Source organism: Loxodonta africana, chromosome 8 (genome assembly GCF_030014295.1).
Source record: "Loxodonta africana isolate mLoxAfr1 chromosome 8, mLoxAfr1.hap2, whole genome shotgun sequence".
Taxonomy (NCBI): Eukaryota; Metazoa; Chordata; class Mammalia; order Proboscidea; family Elephantidae; genus Loxodonta; species Loxodonta africana.
In genome coordinates, this window is record NC_087349.1 from 106,115,641 (window position 1) to 106,136,028 (window position 20,388).

General features: G+C 44.1%; 1 protein-coding gene across 6 annotated transcripts in view; it reads left to right on the top strand.

Moving 5' to 3' along the window:
* BLVRA (biliverdin reductase A) overlaps positions 1-17,960 on the top strand; it is a 64,974-nt gene extending 47,014 nt beyond the window's left edge. For 3 of the 6 annotated variants that reach the window (XM_010587152.3, XM_010587153.3, XM_064290204.1), the window contains one exon: positions 1,999-17,960. In XM_010587152.3, coding sequence (XP_010585454.1) covers positions 1,999-2,257 — 259 coding nt within the window. In that variant the 3' untranslated portion in view covers positions 2,258-17,960. The remainder of the gene's footprint in view (positions 1-1,998) is intronic. The other 3 variants (XR_010322782.1, XR_010322783.1, XR_010322784.1) reach the window with 3 other exon arrangements.
* Positions 17,961-20,388: the final 2,428 nt, after the last annotated feature.

The following is a 20,388-nucleotide window of genomic DNA, read 5'->3' on the forward strand; positions in this document are numbered from 1 at the left end:
TGACAGCTGATAAAAAAAAAAAAATTTTTTTTTGATATCCTCACTTAAATCCATGATTAGGAAACAGACCTTTCACGTTTTTAGAAATAGCCATAAAAGGGACCAGCAGGTTACTCTGTCAGCGTCTCTCCTGCCATCTTCCTGCACATACAGGTATGTCATGGACCCCTCCAGTGTAGGCCATGGTAAGCTGGACTAGCCCAGGGGAGGCCCTCGTTACCCAAGCTGGAGGCAGACCTGAGCTTCCCACAACACCAGAAACAGCATGAGGGCCTTGGGCCCTTTCCCTGCAACCCCACACCAAAATATTAAGCTGTATTATGGCTCACCACCCTAGAGGCAAAAATGACAAGCCCAAAACCAAAAGAGGACAAAGGCAGTTTTCTGTTCATTCCTTAGCAGCGCTGGTCTAACCTGCCCACACCAGGCTGACCTACAGCCAAGCGGAAGGGAGAGAGGAAGCCCCAGAGCTGGTGCCCAGGAGAAGCAGGAAGGCCCGCGGCCCTTTTGCATGCTTAGTGTTTAACGCCTTTCTTGGCACCGCTGTCCAACAAAATGCCGTGCCCTTGATCCTGGCTCATTGCTGCGGGAGAAGTAAAGGGATGGGGAAGTAAAAAGGGAGCATCCAGAGGCCAACCCCAAGTCACATCTCTCCTGGGACTTTGTTCTAAGAAGAAGAAGGTGGGGAAACACACACACACACACACGCATTGTATTAGCCTCTGAAAATGTTGAATGCAAGTTACATTAACTAAAAAATTGGAAAGAGCTTTGAATATTTGGCAATAATGAGAGGTTAAACAAATTACATAACCAACTGTACATGATACGCAGACAAATATAATTACAATAACGATATTTATAGGAGCATAAAAATATTTAAAGTAAAACCCACAAAGGAAGCACAGTAAAAATTATACTTTATAATTTACAATTACGTAAAACTTACATGCCATATATATGTATCAGCAGATATTTCAAAGGATTTTCTCAAACTGAAAATACTTGTATTTAGGTGGGAAAATTATAGATTTTTTTTTTCTAATTTAAAAAGTCCTTAAATCAATGCTGTCTTGTTTTTAGACTCTAAAAAAGCAGATTTTATATTCTTTTCCGGTCATATGAGCCAATGAAGGTTCTCTCTCTAGGTCAAAGTGTATTTGGAAGAGGGTTTCTCTGTTTTCCATTAAGCAGATAGCAGGGCCTTCGTCTGCTAAGGAGCCCTAGTGGCACAGTGGTTAAGAGCTGGGCTGTTAACCAAAAGGTGGGCAGTTTGAATCCAACAGCCGCTCCTTGGAAACCCTATGGGACAGTTTTACACTGTCCTGTAGGGTCACTATGAGTCTGAATGAACTCGACAAGAGTGGATTTTTGTCTGATATGAAGAGAGAAAAGACTAACCCAGAGAAAGAAGAAGGTTTAGAAAAGTGAAGTGTGTCCTGGTTGGATTTTAGATGTCTGTGAGTACTGACATGAGCCTGGGGAAGAAGTTTGAAGTGGAATTGGAGGTAGTTTGTTAACCAGCAGTGGAAGGCTAGTATTTTCTGTGATGTGTTTGGGGTCATAGACTTCATTGAGAAGCTGATGAAAGCTGAGAACTCTCTTCCGTGAAAATGCATATCCCCGAGGAAACACTTCCAGGTGGTTTGTGGACTGCCTTACCCATATCTCGATCCCTGAGAGCTATTCATGAGACTCAGAGTAAAGCTCCTGAATAAAAACTGGTGTTCGTGCAAAATCATTGGGTGACGTCTCCTGTTTGATGGCATAATTAAATAAAGGAGAGGTTGATGGCAAAAGTAGAAACACGGTCACCCGTGACCGATGAGAACTTTCCAAGGCTGGTGGAGGTTAGGATGCCGTGAGACCACATTGACCGCCAGCCGCAGGGAGGACAGGCAGGAAGTGGGCACCTGCTGTAGTGGGCAGGGGCCCGCCAGTGTCCCTCTGTGCTTGCTCCTGTGTGACCACTAACATCTGATTTCTCTGTCCTTGCAGCCCACTGACATGGACTGAGGAGAAAGGGCCTGGCCTAAAGCGCAACAGATACCTGAGCTTCCATTTCAAATCTGGGTCCCTGGAGAATGTGCCCAATGTAGGAGTCAATAAGAACATTTTCCTGAAAGATCAAAATATATTTGTCAAAAAACTCTTGGGCCAGTTCTCTGAGAAAGAGCTGGCTGCAGAGAAGAAGCGTATCCTGCACTGCCTGGGGCTTGCCGAGGAGATCCAGAAACACTGCCGCCCAAAGAAGTAAGATGACGGGGAGCCCTTGGCACTTCCGACACGGGGCCAGAGCTTTGTTATATCAAGACCTGATCTTTATCTTTATTCTGATAATTAAACACATTCTCTTGGGTGAACAGAATTTGCTTATGGTCACAAGCTATGTGTGGGGGTAATATTTGGGGATGGGGGCGTGTGCAGTGGTGACTAGGAAGTAGCTAACCTTGGGTGAGCTGAGTTGGATGCCTCATTTGCCTGGTTTCATTTACTTTTCCCTACAACTCTCTGAGGGGAACATTGGTGGTTCAGTGGTAGAATTCATGTCTTCCACGGAGGAGACCTAGGTTTGATTCCTGGCCAGGGCACCTCGTGGGAAGCCACCACCTGTCTACCAGTGGAGGCTTGTGTGTTGCTATGATGCTGAACAGGTTTCAGTGGAGCATTCAGACTAAGACTAGGAAGAAAGGCCTGGCAGTCTACTTCTGAAAATTAACCATTGAAAACCCTATGGATCACAACAGCCTGATCCACAACTGATCATGGGGATGGCACAGGACCAACAGTGTTGAGTTCCACTGTGCATGGGGTCACTGTGAATCAGGGGCTGACCTGGCAGCAGCTAACAACAGCCCTATGAGATAGGCTTGACCCTGCTGGTTTTGTTCAGGATATTAGAAAACCTTGCTGGAGGTCACCCATATACATAGTAAACAAAACCAGATTTTAAATCCCACCCATGCTCTGAACCACTGCAAACACTGCCTCGAAGCTCGCTCTTTCCTGCTTTAAGGAATTTTATTTTCCCCCACAAATTTTAAGTGGGCAACTCTGCTAGGTGCTGACAATTCTAAAAAATGGTAAGACAAGATGTAGTCACTATCCTTAGGAAGCTCCCTATGTCAAAAGGGAACCAGTCTCACAAACTGGTCATTATAGTGTGGTAGGTCTAGCAGACCTACCTGGCTTAGCACCTGGCCACTGGAAAGGGGTTCAGGGAGGACTTCAAAACTGTACCTTCATGATGACTAGGAGCAAGCCAGGCAAAGGTCAGGGGAGGGCCCACCTGGCCCCAGCAAAGGAAGGGAGGAACAGCTGCTGAGGGTGCGGGGAACACTGAGTGCTCCAAGGTTGCTGGAGCATGGTGTCTGTCATGGGAGTCTCAGGGAAATCTGTAAGCCAGGAGGAGGGGCTGGGGTTGTATTTACTAGGCAGTGTGTAGCCTCGGAAGGCTATTATTTAACAGGGGAGTGGCTGGTCAGATTTCTAATTTCCATCTAGCATGCAGAAGGCTACCTGGAGGAGACAAGATGTGAGAGCAAGGAGGAGGCAGCTATCCGGGGGAGAGCCAGTGGAGGTGGAGGTTTTTTTTTTTTTTTTTTTCTATTCCCTTATTTATTTATTTACAATAAAAACACTTTGATTATATTACTTTAGGTATTACTTTAGGTATTAGGAGTCAAATAATAACATATGGTCTCAAACTACAAATGGGGAAATGTAAGAAGAATATAGTTGTTGAGGATCCCACAGTTTATTAGATATCCTATCTGGTGGAACCAATATCATTCAATAGAAAACTAGCTAAAAATGAAAAGTACTAGAATTCCAGTCTCAAATGTCCTTCCTTGGGCACACTCTGTTCTCTAGCACCTCCATGCCTTTTCTGCTGGCCCCTGGCCCTTTGGAATGGCTTCCATTTCCTGCACACCTCTCTTCTCTGCTTCTCTGCCTGCTCCTTTCAGACCCAAGTCAAAGTCATTTTCTTGAAAGGAGCCTTGCCCAGTCCTCCAAATTAGTATTAAGCTCTTCCTTCTCTGTGTTTTCACAGGCATTTATTTTTCTGGTAGGTCTGGTTCCTTTCCCAGTCTTCAGCATCTTGCTCCAATGCTTATCCGTTCCACTCCACCTCATCACCCCACAACAGTGGAGGTGTTTGACTGCAGCCCTTGGCCTTTGTGGAGGAGCTGCTGTGCTGAGTGGACCCCTCTGACCTGGAGGCAGAGCTGAGCCTCAGGAAGCCGCTGCTGCATTTCACTGGTGGCCCTATTGCTTTTTCACAGGAGCTGGTGTTAGATTTCTTGCTCCAGTAACTGTTCCCCTCATGGTTTTTACCTGCTTCCCGTTGCTGCTGTGATGTTTAACCATTTCAGAAGCTGTGAGGTCAGTCATGGAAGCAAACCCTAGTTTCTACCTCTGTTTCTAATATTCCATCCCATAGTACCTCAAGGTAAAGCAGGGAAGTATGTTAATTTAAAATCTGAAAATCAAAATAATTCTAAAAAGGGAAAAGATCCTTAAGGTTATTCTCTTATATGCCTTGTAAATTATAAGTACCAGTCAATTGGTATCTTATTTTTACGGAGTCCCTGGGTAGTGCAAACTGTCAATGTGCTCAGCTACTGACCACAGTTCACCCAGGGGCACCTCGTAAGAAAGGCCTGGTGATCTACTTCCAGATGATCACAGCCGTTAAAAACCTTACGGACCACAGTCCTATTCTGACATACTTGGCATCGCTCTGAGTTGGAATCGACGAAGGCAACTGGTTTGGCATTTGTTCTTTTACTCTTGTTTCATTAGCCCTGCCATACGCTCCTTGGGGCCAGGGGGTGATGTGTCTGTTTCTGTATGCTCTGCAGCTTCTAGCACAAGGTAAGTATTCATCAACTATTTGATGATTAAGATGCAATACGATAGCCTCTCCCATTTGATAACTGCTGTCTCAAAAATACTGCCCCTATTTGATAATGGGCTAGGAGTGGACCATGTGATTACTACTTGCTATTGATAACTACTCTCAGCTTATTTTGTGTTTGGCCAGGAGAAAGAAAATGAAAACACCCACTGGTTTTACTAATTGGTAGGAATTGCAGATAGAGAGAGGGAAAGACATGGAGGAAAGAGAGCCCAGGGGGATGATGCCTTTTCTTTTCAACTGGCCTTGTCTTCCTTTGGGGCTGCTAGAGCACAGCCCTCCCCCACACCCCATGATGGCCTTCCCTAAATGCCCCTTTGAAGGCCATGCTCATCTCCCAAACCCCATCAAAACTTCCCCTCCAGAGTCACAGAAGTAAAAGAGCCAGCCGGAGTATCCTTCAGCCTTGTGTTCAAAGTGCCCACAGGCTGTAGCTTCCGTTTCTCCCCTGCCTGAGGCTCTCTTGACTTTCTTGGAGGCCCACAGCGAGAAAAGGGCGATTTGAGGTCTGAGGTTTCCAGATTCAGTTTGCTGTCCAAGTTGGAGAAAAGAAGCTTCTATCTTATTGCCCAAAAACTCCTGAGTGCTGGGGCTCCATGCAGGGCCTCATGTCCCCAGGCCCTGCCCTCACCCCCGCCTCCCTGTGGCAGGAGTGACCTCCTAACGGTAAAACTGCAAAAGGGGCTGAGCACAGGTGGTGCAGCCACCCTCCCTCTGGACTGACTCATCCTTAGGTGGTCCATGTGTGGGTGATGGGGGGTGAGTGATGGGGGGCAGCAGGCTCTTCCTCTGCAGCTGTGAAGAATAATGTCATGGATTGAATTGTGTCCCCCAAAAGTATCTGTCAACTTGGTTAGGCCATGATGATCAGTATTGTGTGGTTTTCCTCCATTTAGTGGTTGTAATTTTATGTTATGTTAAAGAGGATTAGGGTAGGATTTTAACAACCTTACTAAGGTCACATCCCTGATCCTGGGTAAAGGAAGTTTCCCTGGGATGTGGCACCACCTTTTATCTTACAAGAGAAAAGGAAAGGAGCAGAGAGTTGGGAACCTCACAACAGCAAGAAAGCAGTACTGGGAGCAGCACGTCCTTTGGACCTGAGGCTCCTGCTCTGAGATGCTCCCAGACCAAGGGAAGATTGATGACAAGGACCTTCATCCAGACCCAACAGAGCGAGAAAACCTTCCCCTAGAGCTGGTGCCCTGAATTTAGATTTCTAGCCTACTGGACTGAGAGAATAAATTTCTCTTTGCTAAAGCCATCCACTTGTGGCGTTTCTGTTATAGCTGCACTAGATGACTAAGACAAATAAGTTACTCTAAGAGAGGGCAGATTAGCAAACATTTGGCCGCAGATCCCAGCCATGTTCCCCAGTCAGCTTTAACAATAAAACTGACTTTTTTTTTTTTTTTTGACTTTGTCTCTCTCTTTCACTTGTATCTATAATCTATCCCCAAAATTGGAAGGGGGGGGAAGCAGTGTTACTTATCGGCCCCCTAAAATTCCTACAGTAAAGCTTGTCCTCTGCCTGAAGGAATCAGATGAAAAAAGAGGAGAATATTGTAGTAGGTGACTCTAGAGTTCCTCAGGAGGAGCTTCTCTTGGATAGACCCCTGATAAGCCAGCCCAATGGTGGTGGTAGTACTGGAGATGGAAGGATAGGGAAGGAGACTGACTCAGGAGGGGAAGCATAGGGGACTGAGGATGAGGGGTTGAAAGGAAACAGACAAGTCTTTCTGCAAAAGTAATAAACAGAAATTTAAGCAAGAAAGGAGAAAGGAATAAGAGGCCCAAGCAAGCTAAACCCTGATACTCAAAGCATGCTATGCTGACCAGCAGCCCCTACATTGGCCTGGACTGGGAGTCCTGTGTGAGAAATTCTGAGGCCCACTCCAGTCCTGCTGAATCAGAATCTGTGTTTTAAGAAGAACACCAGGTGATTCATATGTACATCAAAATCTCTTGAAAGGTGTTACTCAAATATAATAAGTGCAACTGTGAGGAATACAACAAAGAGTATTTTAAAAGTTTGCACTTGGAAATAGCCCAAAGGTGGAAGCAACCCAAAGTGTCTATCCAGAGATGGTATACCATAAAATGTGGGATATCCACACACGGGAAACTTATTCAGCCAAAAAAGAGAAATGAGAATCAAAGGAGAATGGAGAACACCAAGGACACAAGGTAATTACAAGCCCAAGAGACAGAAGGGGCCACATGAACCAGAGACTACATCACCCTGAGACCAGAAGAACTAGATGGTGCCCAGCTATAACTGATGTCTCCCCTGACATGGAACACAACAGAGAACTCCTGAGGGAGCAGGAGAGCAGTGAGATGCAGACCCCAAATTCTCGTAAAAAGACCAGGCTTAGTGGTCTGAGTGAGACTGGAAGGACCCCGGTAGTCATGGCCCCCAGACCTTCTGTTAGCCCAGGACAGGAACCATTCCCAAAGCCAACTCTTCAGACAGGGATAGGACTGGACAGTGGGTTGGAGAGGGATGCTGGTGAGGAGTGAACTTCTTGGATCAGGTGGACACTTGAGACTTTGTTGGCATCTCCTGCCTGGAGGGGAGATGAGAGGGTGGAGGGGGTTAGAAGCTGGCGAAATGGACACAAAAAGAGTGGAGGGAGGGAGCAGGCTGTCTCATTAGGGGGAGAGGAATTGGGAGTATGTAGCAAGGTGTATATAAGTTTTTGTGTGGCAGACTGACTTGCTTTGTAAACTTTCACTTAAAGCACTATGAAGATTTTTTAAAAAATGAAGTTCTAATACATGCGACAACAGAGGTGAACTCTGAAAACACGTTGAGTGAAATAACCAGACACAGAAGGACAAATATTCTGTGATTGACTGACATGAAATATCTAGAATAGGCAAGTGCATAGAAACAAAGTAGTTAGGGGTTACCAGGGTGAGGGGATAATGGGGGAACTGTTTGCTTAAGGGGCACAGTTTCTGTTTGGGGCAATGATAAAATTTGGGAAATAATGGTAAATTGTGAATGGAAATAATGCCACCGAGTTGTACACTTAGAAACTGTTCAAACAGGAAGTTTTATGTTATTTACATTTTGCCAAAATAATAAAAAAAAAAAAAAGCTTGTATTAGGAAGAGCTTTCCTAGGCCAGGAAGACTTCCCTAAAGAAGTACCCTGAAACCTGAAGGCTGGGAAGGAACTGAAGCAGTTGCAGGTGGAGGAAGTGGGGGAGGAAAACATTCCAGGCAGAGGGAACAGCATGTGAAAAATCCCTGTGTCCAGCCAGGCCAGAGGCCAGCGCTGCCACTGGGTTTAACAGATCCAGGTGCCTTAAATTCTGTTCTGGCAATTCCAGTTGGCTTTTCTAAACCCAGATTAAAAAAAAAAATTGTGGAATGAGAATGAGGTACTAAGAAACATTAGAAAGTCTCTTTTGCTGTTTTTTATTAAAAAATTGTAATACTAATTACCGTTCATTAAGCAAGCAATATGCTCCAGGTCTGATGCTAGGTTTTAATATTCTATTCAATTTACTTTTCACAACCCCCACATAGGCCATGTGAATCAGCACTATTTTCATGCACCTTTTTAAATACACAAGCTGAGATATGGAATTTCAGCAGCATAGCCAGGCTCCCTCACCTTCTGAGCCAGGGATTACTAAAACTATAGTAGACCTCTAGGCCAAGTCTGACCCACTGCCTGTTTGTAGCAAGTTTTATTGGCACAGAGCCAAGTCCATTCATTTATGTATTGTCCCTATCTGCTTTTACACAACAATGGCAGTAAGTGGAGTCATGGGGACAGAGACCTTGTGGCTTGCATAATCAAAATATTTACCATCTGGACCTTTACAAAGGAGCCCTGGTGGTGTAGTGGTTAAGCACTGGGCTGCTAACCAAAACATCAGAGGTTCAAACCCACCAGCCATGAGAAAGCTGTGGCTGTCTGCTTCCGCAAAGATCTCAGCCTTGGAAACCCTATGGGTGGTTCTACTCAGTCCTATGGAGTCACTGTGAGTTGGAATGGACTCAACGCCCATGGGTTTGATTTGGATTTGGCCCTTTACAGAAAACATTTACTAACCCCTGTTCTGAGTGGAAGGGCCAAGAGTGAGTTCAGGCATTTCAGACCACAGGGCTTTGCTCTTATCCCCATGCCCTGCTGGAGTCCAGGCAGAAAGTATAGACTCCGTTGTATCATTAAAAAACAAAACAGTGAGTTGCTTCCCACTCAGGGTGACCCCATGTGTATCGGAGTAGAACTGTGCTCTCTAGGGTTTTCAGTGGCTGATTTTTGGAAGTAGATTGCTAGACTTTTCCCTGAAATATAATGGCCTGGAAACTGCACAAGGGCACACAGGACACACTTGGAAATTTCCCTGTTAACTGTTTCTGGTTTTCTTATCAGTAGTTGATATTCAATGAACATTTAAAGAACGTATACAATGTGTGTGCTGGTGGTATGTGCTCTGGAGGATTGAGGTGAATAAGACCCGGCTGGCCTCAGGATGCCCATGGATGGCGCATGGAGAGACACTGGCACCAGCAGGAAAGGACGGTGTCCTGTGAGAACTTCAGCTGGGGAAGAGGACACTTCTGTGTGGGATGTGGGGGTGGGAGAAGGAAGCGGCCACTGGGTGGGGCCAACAAAAATGGATATTGTGAATACTGGGGAAGCCAGCACAACTTGACCAAGGCAAAGTCATAGAAGCTTCTTAGATATATCCAAACTCCCATAGGGGTTGAGTTGCTGGGCTGAGGGCTGGGGACCATGGTCTTGGGAGACATCTAGTTCAACTGGCATAACATAGTTCTACATCTTACTTTGGTGAATAGCACCTGGGGTCTTAAGCCTGTGAGAGGCCACCATCTGAGATATGTTTACTGGTCACACCCTGTCTGGAGCAAGGAAGAATGAAGAAAACCAAAGACACAAAGGAAAGATTAGTCCAAAAGACTAATGGACCACAACTACCACAGCCTCCACCAGACAGAGTCCAGCACAACCAGATGGTGCCTGGCTATCACCACATCTGCTCTGATGGGGATCACAATAGAGGGTCCTGGACAGAGCTGGAGAAAAATGCAGAACAAAATTCAAACTCACCAAGACCAGACTTACTGGTCTGACGGAGACTGGAGAAACCCTAAGAGTATGGCCCATGGACACTCTTTTAACTCAGTACTGAAGTCACTCCTGAGGTTCACCCTTCAGCTAAAGATTACCCAGGCCTATAAAACAAACTCATAGTTCAACCACGTATATGAGACTAAATGGGCACACCAGCCCAGGGACACGGATAAGATGGCAGGAGGGGACAGGAAACCTGGATGAATGGAAATGGGGAACACAAGGTTGAGAAGGGGAGAGTTTTGACACATTGCAGAGTTGGCAACTAATATCACAAAACAATATGTAACCTTAGTAAGATTTCTGGGGGTTCTGTTTTCTCACTTTACAAGATGGGGTAGGACCAGATGATCTCCAGGGTCCTTGCAGGAGGATTTGGAGCGAGAAGGACCATGAGTAGATCTTCTATCATGAAAAGAAGGTATGGGGGGAGGAGCCCAGGCCTCTGTCTCCAGGCTGAAGGCTGAAAGAGGGCTGTGCCCTGGGAGAATGTGGCCGAGATATAAATGGTAGTCCTCCGACTGTCCAACCCACCGGCCTGTATAACAAGGGGTTTCCTCCTCTCTGTGGAAGGGACTTAACTCTTGATCAAGAGGACTGGCTCTAAATGGAAATGTTATTCAGGGAGTTGCTATGGGGAGAATTTAAAAAGAAATACGCAGGATTAAGGCGAAAGAGTTTTGATCAGATGTCAGGAGGTTGGAACTTGGGCTTTGGCAGTAATTTTTTTTCTTCTTCTTCTTGGGAGTCAGAAAGCTCAGGCTAGGAGTGAGGTAGGAGTGGAGAAGGTCAGGCAAGAATGCAGACACCCCAAACGAGGCTGAGGCTGCAGGAGAGTGAGAATGTCTGAAAGTGTCTGTTCACTTCTGGAGACTGCCAAAGTCCTGGGATACTTAGCAACTGGCAACCACCTCCCTCCCTGTCCACGGGCAGATTTCTTCACACGGCTGTGCCCTGTATGGAAATTACGGCTGGAAACAAAGATCCCAAGCCAAGAACCCCCATGAACTTCCTAGCGTAAGCAGTCATTCCAGGGAGTTCCTGGGTGGTGCCAGTGGTTAAGGCACTTGGCTGCTAACCGAAAATTTGGAGATTTGAGCCCACCCAGTGGCACCTTGAAAGAAAGCCCTGGCAACCGCTTCTTAAAAATCAGCCACTGAAAACCCTATGGAGCACAATTCTACTCTGACGCACATGGGGTCTCCTCCATGAGTTGGAATCCACTAAAAGTAAGTTGGAAACCCTGGTGGTGTAGTGGTAAAGGTTGTCAGTTCAAGTCCACCATGTGCTCCTTGGAAGCTTTGTGGGGCAGTTCTACCCAAAAAACCCAATGCCGTCGAGTGGATTCCGACTCATAGCATTTTACTCTGTCCTGTAACGTCGCCGTGAGTCGGAATTGACTGGAGGGCAGAGTTCGTTTGGGAAGGGTGTTTTAGCTGTTCTATGCCAGGCCCTTTCTCATTCTTGCCAGCTGGTGGCGCCAAAGGCTTACCCGAGCGCTGGGAACTACAACTGGCGACAGAGCTGCCTTCTGTCCGCTGCCCGCCCAACAATGGGATCGCTTTTTAAAGTGATGGTGTCTGTGCCGTGATGAGGAGGAGAGCTAACTTTCATCAATTTATAGAATGAGGGACAATATTTCAGGCTTCTGGGCTCCTCAGAGACCATTAAATAGAAGGGGACCAATTATTTTTCTCAGATTTTCTAAAATCGCCAGCTGCTGAGTAGCATCTGGGGTCTTAAAAGCTTACGAGTAGCCATCTAAGATAAATCTATTGGTCCCATCATGTTCGGGGCAAATGAGAATGAAGAAAACCAAAGACACAAGGAAAATATTAGTCCAAAGGACTGACGGACCACATGAACCACAGCGTCCACCAGCCTGAGCCCAGAAGAACTAGATGGTGCCCTGCTACCACTACCGACCACTCTGACAGGGATCACAATAGAGGGTTTCGGACAGAGCAGGAGAAAAAAGTAGAACAAAATTCAAATTCACAGAAAAAGACCAGACTTGCTGGTCTGACAGACTGGAGGTACCCCTGAGACTACAGCCCCCTGGACATTCTGCTAACTCAGAGCTGAAGCCACTCCTGAAGTCCACCTTTCAGCCAAAGATTAGACAGGCCTATAAAACAATAACACACGTGAGGAATGTGCTTCTTAGTTCAAGTATACGAGACCAAGTGGGCAACAGCTGCCCAAAAGCAAAGACGAGAAGGCAGGAAGGGACAGGAAAACTGGACAAATGGACAAATACAGAGAACTTGGAGTGGAAAGGGAACGAGGGAGAATCCTGACACGTGGGGATTGCAACCAATGTCACATAATAATTTGTGCATAAATTTTTGAATGAGAAACTAATTTGTGCTGTAAATTTCCACGTAAAACACAATAAAATTAAAAAAAAAAAATCACCAGCTGCTTTGCACAGGGCAATAGATAAGAAACACTTGTCCTCACAGAGTTTCTGTTTGGATCAATGAACAAGTTTTGGAAATAAATAGTGGTGAAGTTTGTACAACGTGAACACAATTAATGCCACCGAACTGTATACTTAAAATGGTTAAAATGGCAAATTTTATGTTATATATATTTCACCACAATTAATAAGAAAAAAAGAAGACTAGATTAGAAACCTGAGGATTTCACCCTTGAGCAAAGGGAGTAGAAAGAAGATTCTAGAAGGAAGGCTTTGACATCAGTGGAAGGACCAGACAGACCCAAGTTGAGTGGACAGACATGTCGAATACCTGGGTGAACAAGGACAGGGAAGGGCAGCCCCCATGAGCTGCAGGGCCCACTATTCTCCTTCAGTTGGGGGCTGGGTCAGGATTGGAGGAAGGGGCCAGGAGTATATTTGCCACCCAAGAGCAGATATCTTGACCTAGCTACCTTGGATGTGGGCTAGAAACTGGTGTGGGAAAAGCAATTAATGAAACAGGCTTGGCAAGCAGGCAAGAGTGAGGGTGGCCAGGTTGCTTAATGAGGGACTAATTCCTGAGGAAGGGAGAGGAAAGGAATACTCCGGAGTGGACTTGTATAAGAAGTTTGACAGCTGAAGAAAAAAAAAAGCTGAGGACTTAAAAAATGAAATCAGCATTTACACAAAGATGGTGGCCTTAGGGCTTGCTGCTTTTCTGTGTCCCACAGGAAGTGGGTGGGCAGTCGGGTTGCAGGAGAGCTCCACTGGGCCCCCTGTAGTCTTCCTCTGTCCAGGCACGGGACATTTTGTGCTAATTAACTGACCCGCAAATTCTCTAGTCACTCCTGTCTGTAGGCTGCACTGCTTCTCTGGGCTTCTAGGAACAGGAACTGCTTTTCTGGGGTAACGAAGAAGCTGTGGCCCTATTTAAATGTTACATCAAAGTATTGAAGCTGCCTCCTCAATTCAGCTTCCAAGTTCAGAAATAAAACATAGAAAAAGGCGGGGAGCGAAAAACCTCTATTATGGATTGAATTGTGTCCTTCCAAAATATGTGTCATAAATCCTAACCCCTATACCTGGGAGTGTACTGTCATTTGGAAACAGGATTTTCTATGTTATGTTAACGAGGCCATATCGGTGCGTCCTAAACCTAATCTCTCCTGAGTTCTACGACTGGCATAGACACAGAGATGAGCAAGCACAGATGGGGAAGATAGATGCCACGTGAAGGTTGCCCAGGAACTGAGGAAAGCCTGAGGCTATGAGACAGACAGGGTTAACTGTGCTGGTGGCCGAACAAAAGAGTTTGTAAAAGATTATCATTTAGAAATTGGGTAAACAGGAACCCACTCTGTCAACATGAGATAGGACTGGGGCAGCCCATGAATTACTATCTCCTTCTTAGCGTCTTTCTAGTCCCCTCCTCCTTTAGCAGGCTCTGTATGCCCAGAGGAGCAGAGTGTGACTGCTGTTTGACCTTCCTTAGCTCTCCGAAGATGGCGATATAGCGTGCGCTATATCCCATGATAAGTGATGCCAAGGGCTGCTGAAAGGACTCCATCTTGAATATCAGCAGCTTCCATCTTAGATTCCAGATGCGTGTGCAACCTAATTAATATACACCACCATTCTGAGAAGTACCCGGCCCTTGAAAGAAGCCCACTAAATATTCATTATTGTCTCCACCGACCCCATATAAGACCTAATCTTGCTTCCCTTTTCAAGTTAGTCTTTTGGAGAGGCTAAGATCCCCGCTGACTCCTTTTGCTTGACTCAAGCAAAATAAAGCGTGCTGAAGATAAAGTTTGTCTTTCACGTGTATTCTTACCCAGGAAAAGACAACGACCCTTTGTGTCAGATTGGCAACTGGTAACAGTTACAGAAGCTGAAAGAAACAAGAATCTTCCCCCAGAGCTGACAGAGAGAGAGAGAGGCAGTGCCCTGAATTCAGACTTCCAGCCTCCTGAACTGTGAGAAAATCAATTTCTGTCCTTTAAATGCCTTTGGTCTTCCTTGTAGGCATATGGATATTACCCTATCACTGACACTGTTGAAGATTGAAGTTGTCAAGGATTTCATTTTACTTGGATCCACAATCAACAGCCATGGAAGCAGCAGTCAAGAAATCCAAAGACGCATTGCATTGGGTAAATCTGCTGCAAAGGACCTCTTCAAAGTTGTGAAGAGCAAAGATGTCACCCTGAAGACTAAGGTGCATCTGACCCAAGCCATGGTATTTTCAATTACATCATATGCATGTGAAAGCTGGACAGTGAATAAGGAAGACCGAAGAAGAATTGATGCCTTTGAATTGTGATGTTGGTGCCGAATATGAATATACCATGGACTGCGAAAAGAATGAACAAATCTGTCTTAGAAGAAGTACAGCCAGAAGGCTCCTTAGAGGCAAGGATGGTGAGTCTGCATCTTACATACTTTGGACATGTTGTCAGAAGGGATCAGTCCCTGGAGAAGGACATCATGCTTGGCAGAGTACAGGGTCAACGGAAAAGAGGAAGACCCTCAACGAGGTGGATTGACACAGTGGCTGCAACAATGAGCTCAAGTATAACAATAATTTTAAGGATGGCTCAGGATGGGACAGTGTTTCGTCCTGTTGTGCATAGGGTCACTATGAGTCGGAACTGACTTGACGGAGCCTAACAACAACAGCAAATACCTTTGTGATATTTCTTACAGTAGCACTAGGTAACTAAGACAATCACCCACCCTGTCCCCCACCCACCCAGTTTCTCCTGATTGCCACACAGGCAACTGGTGTTTAGTTACTTACGTGTCCAACGGTGGGTGACAGTGAATTCTGTTCTCACTCTGTCCCTCAAAAAAACACACATATAAATTGTAGCACACTATGTAAACTGATTTTTCACTAAACAAGTCTTGGACATTGTTACTGGGTTCTTTTTTGACAGGCCTGTATCTCCAATTTCCTGTGCAGTGGGGTAGTGTTCCATGATGGCTGGAGAGGCCCCTCTGTTGTATCTGTACGTGGGCTGCTTACAAGACACATCTGACTGCCCTGCTGAGGCACAGAACTGCCTCCAAAGGCTTCCTCGGTTCAGGCTGTGTCCTAGAGGGCTCCCACTCTCTCTGAGCACACCCCGGGCAGAGAAGTTACACAGACCACTGACTCCCAAAGACTGAAAGACTAGAGAAACAACACTTCCTGTGGGTTTTTCTGTGCCAGAAGAACTGCTCTTTGGGAGGGATAGAAAATTTCAAGTGAAGAAACAATTTCTGACTCTGACTCACATTTCCCTAGCAACAGCTTCTTGATTTCAACAATTTTCTAGACGAATTTCCCTGATCTTTAGAACATCCCAGCAGGCATGGGAAAGGAGAGATAATCACCCCCGGCCTGGATCAAAGCCCCAGAGCAGAGTTTGAGACATCGGGAGTGAATTCTTGGGGAGCCTTTCTTTGATGGGTAGGATGGGTGTCATTGTTATCATTATCAATAGCAGGTATCTCCTAGGCAACAAGTGACCTTGGACTCTGGAAGTCTGAGCCTACCTGAGAATACCAGGAAGTATAAGACTTGAAGGACTAAGGGCAAGTTTCTTTAATGTGTGGATGACTGAACCAGTGGGTACCTTCATGGAGTATGCAGTCTACTAGGTAGATAGAAACATAATATGTAAATAAAAGTGATATGTTAGTCGACTCTGACTCATGGCAACCTTATGTACAACAGAACAAAATAGTCTCGGTTCTGCATCATCCTCATGATCACTGGGATGTTCAAGTCTACCACTAAGGCTGTTGTGTCAATATCCATCTCACCGAGGGTCTTCCTCATGCTGTATGGCCCGCTACTTCACCAAACACGATGTTCTCCAGCCACTGATCGCTTCTGATGACATGTTCAAAGCAAGCAAGTTGGACAGCGTTCTCTTGTGATCCATAAGGTTTTCATTGGCTAATTTTTGGAAGTAGATTGCCCTTTCTTCCTAGTCTGTCTTCATCTGCAAGCTCCATTGAAACTGTCCACTGTGAAATAAAATGATAAGTTTTGCTTTATGAAAACAGAGTTCTCTTGCCTATGACACTAAAGGTCATCGTATTAAATATTAGAAACCTATGTGTTGTATAATCATATATAGATAATTTTATAGTTAGGCCTTAAACTGTAACTTTTAGAAGCAGCTTGTCTAGTTTCACATAATTGTACAAGGGTAAGTCAAAAAGTATTGCTATAACATATAGAAAGCTTTATTAAACAAAAATATCAAAATGTGAAGCTATTGTTTCTCAACATGTCCTCCTTCTAGGTCTATACACTTCTGAAGGCAGTGTTTGCATCTCTCTAACCCTTCCTCAAAGAATGCTACGCTCCTTGATTCACACCATGTCAAAACGGCAGTTTTGGCACCCTCAAGGGACTCAAATCACGTTGTTTTTAAATGTTCTTTGAGTTTGGGGAATAAACCGAAGTCTGAAGGGGCAAGATCAGGGCTGTAGAATGAATGGGGTAAGGTTTCCCAATGAAATTCTCATAGGACAGCACTTGCTACCCTCAAAGAATGAGCAGGTGCATTGTCATGATGGAAAAAATTCGTCAATGCAACTTTCCTGGCCTTTTTCTCACTAATGCAGTTTTCACTCTTCTTATAACTTCTTCATAATAAGCCCAGAATCATCCTGTGTCCTTTGAGAAAATCTATCAAGATTAATCAAGATTACACCTTTGGAATTCAAAAAACTGTCTCCATAACCTTCTGAGTGATCTTCCCTCTCTTGGCTCTATGTTTGAGGTCTTCCTGGCCTTCCTTAAAATGCTTGATCCATCTAAAATCTTTTGTTTTATGGGGGGCAGCATTCCAATAAACTTGGTGCAAAGCTTCAGTGATTTGGGAAGATGTCCGCTTCGGTTTTGTTAAAAATTTGATATTAGCCCTGACCTCAAAATCATGTTTTTCCCATGGCACAAAAAGTATTCTTTTTTTTTTGAAGGCACCCTAACGAGTTTGTGTATTACTGAGAGAACTTTTCTGCAGCCATCCACTGATCACAGAGACATGTTTAAACATGTTTTGTTTGGAATAAACCTGTGCATGTATGAACTGGAACCCCAATACCAATACTTTTTGACTTACCGTCATATTTAGGTGATCAGGCTCACTGAAACACTTGAAATTTATTCTTTCAGAAAACAATGGAAGAGTAATGAAGATGTCCTGTTTCCAAGACTGCAGAGGTCTTATGTTCATGGCTTACTGATCTTGTGATTGTCTTAGCAAGGTTTCTATTTTTCTGTTCTTTATAGTGTTTGAAAACATACTGCTGTCTTACAAGATTCATGTATTCTGACATAATTGTCAACCAATCATAATTTTTTGTTCAATGTTCCTGATGAAATTACATATAAGTACCTTGAAAATCTATTTAATTGGAGCACTGATTTACTTGATAATGATGTGATGCCCAACTTTAAAATTGCCTGTTAAACCTGCATAAACCCAAAAACCAAACCCATTGCCATCGAGTCAATTCCAGCTCATAGTGACCCTACAGGACAGAGTAGAACTGCCCCACAAAGTTTCCAAGGAGTGGCTAGTGGATTCCAGCTGCTGACCTTTTGGTAAGCAGCCAAGCTCTTAATGGCTTCACCACAAGTGCTCCTTACACCTGCAGAGCAATCTGTTAATGGTGTTCTGAGTTTATTTTTGACACCACTGTGTGTGACCCTACTGGTATTTGAAATACTCGTGGTGTAGCTTCCAGCATCATAACAACGTAAAAACCAGAATAGTATTACAAACTGACAGACAGGTAGTGGACCATAAGATAGTATGTCTTAAATGCTGATTAATTGGTATTGCCAGCAGGTTTTTTGGGAGAGCCTCAGGAATGTGAAACTGGGAAAGGGCTGTTTTATAAAGGGTGGTTCTAACTGGAACCCAAGGAGTGGATGCAGTATTTGGGGGCCTAAAGCTTATTAAATTTGTGGGAGTAGCTTTTTAAGAAAAAGAATACAAGCATATGAATACAAAGTTAGGTAGAAAAGTGAATATTTATAATAAAACAACACAGCAATCTACAAATTTGAAAAATTCCACAATATCACAAAATCTAGAAAAATAATATACCATTTCTATGAATTAACTACCTGTCTTGGTTATCTTTTTTTTTTTTTTCTTCGTTATCTAGTGCTGCTATAACAGAAATACCACAAGTGGGTGGCTTTAACAAAGAGAAATTTATTTTCTCACAGTTTAGGAGGGTAGAAGTCAAATTCAGGACACTGGCTCTAGGAGAAGGCTTTCTCTCTCTGTTGGCTCTGGAGGACGATCCTTGTCTCTTTGAGCTTCTGCTTCTGGGTGATCTTCCGGTGGCTTGGCATTTCTCTTCTTCCATCTCTTTCCCCTTGCATTTAACTATAAGCAGCAAGGAGAAACCATGGGGCCCCTTTAAGACCTTGCTTAGAAATCTCATCAACCAAGTTCATTACTTATCAGTTCTACCTTCCACCAAACATTTGAACATAATTCAGACAAGTTCTTTGCCACTGCATAAAATCATCACCCTTCCTCCATTGTGCAATCACATGTTTATCATTTTCTTTTAAGGCCTCACCAGAAGCATGTTAATGTCTACATTTCTAGCAACATTCTGTTGCTGGTGCCATATGTATTCTCTAAGAAGAAAAAGACTTTATAATCTCACAATTTTATGTGTCAACTTGGCTAGGCTATGGTATATACTTGTTTGGTCAAACACTAGTCTAGATGTAGCTATGAAAGTATTTTGTAAACGTGATTAACATTTACAATCAGTTGACTCTAAGTAAAAGAGATTAATCGAGTTAATATGGATGGGCCTCATTCAATCAGTTGAAGACCTTTAAGAGCAATGACTTAGATTTCGTAAAGAAGAAGGATTTTGCCTCAAGACTGCGACAAAGACATCCTACTGGACTCTCTAGTCTACCTGACTTACAGATTTTGGACTTGCCAGTTCCCACAATCATGTGAGTCAGTTCCAAAAAAAAAAAAGATACGTGTGTGTATATATGTATATAGTCTTAGTTTGCTAGTACTACCATAACAAAAAAATACCACAAGTGGGTGGTTTAAAGATCAGAAACTTACTGTCTTACAGATTTGGAGCCTAGAAGTCCAAATCAGGGCACTGGCTCTAGGGGAGGGTCTCTCCATGTTGGTAGCCCCAGGCATTCCTTGGTGTCCCGTGGCTTATAGATGATTTCTCACATGGTCTCCTCCTGTGAATACCACTGTGTTTATTCATCTCTTTCTATAAGACACCACTCAGGAGTGATTGGGTTTGGGATCCACCTTGCTCCATAGATCCTCATTAATATAATCAAATAAAACCCTTATTTCCAAACAGGGTCACAGGTACAGTGGTTAGGACTTCAACATATATTTTGGGGGGACACAGTTCAATCCATAACATATTAGGACTTTGGCATATATTTTGGGGGGGTACAATTCAATCCGTAACATATGCACCCATGACCCTGTTTGGAACTGTATGTATGGTCTGTTTTTCTGGAGAACTCTGACAAATACAACTCTATAGTTTACTTTTGTAATATTTTCTATAGAGAAGACAGAAACATAAGTCCTTTCTGTAGCATGGCTGATTCTGTCAATTTCACAACTAGCTTATTAGCAGCATCATGATAAAATGCCCGCAGACTCTGGGAACCATAAAACATGCAACTTGACAAACTGCTCTTTGTGGTGTGTCTACACAGACACAGCTATTTGCATCAATGTTCTTTTTTCAATCTCTTAGAAAGCATTTATTTGGCCCTTGAAATTTTATCAAAGGATACTGGTCACATCTTTCTCAAGGAAGCAACCACCTCACTTTATTTTTTAAAATTTATTTTATTCTTTTGCTGTTGTTGAGAACATACACAGCAGAACATTC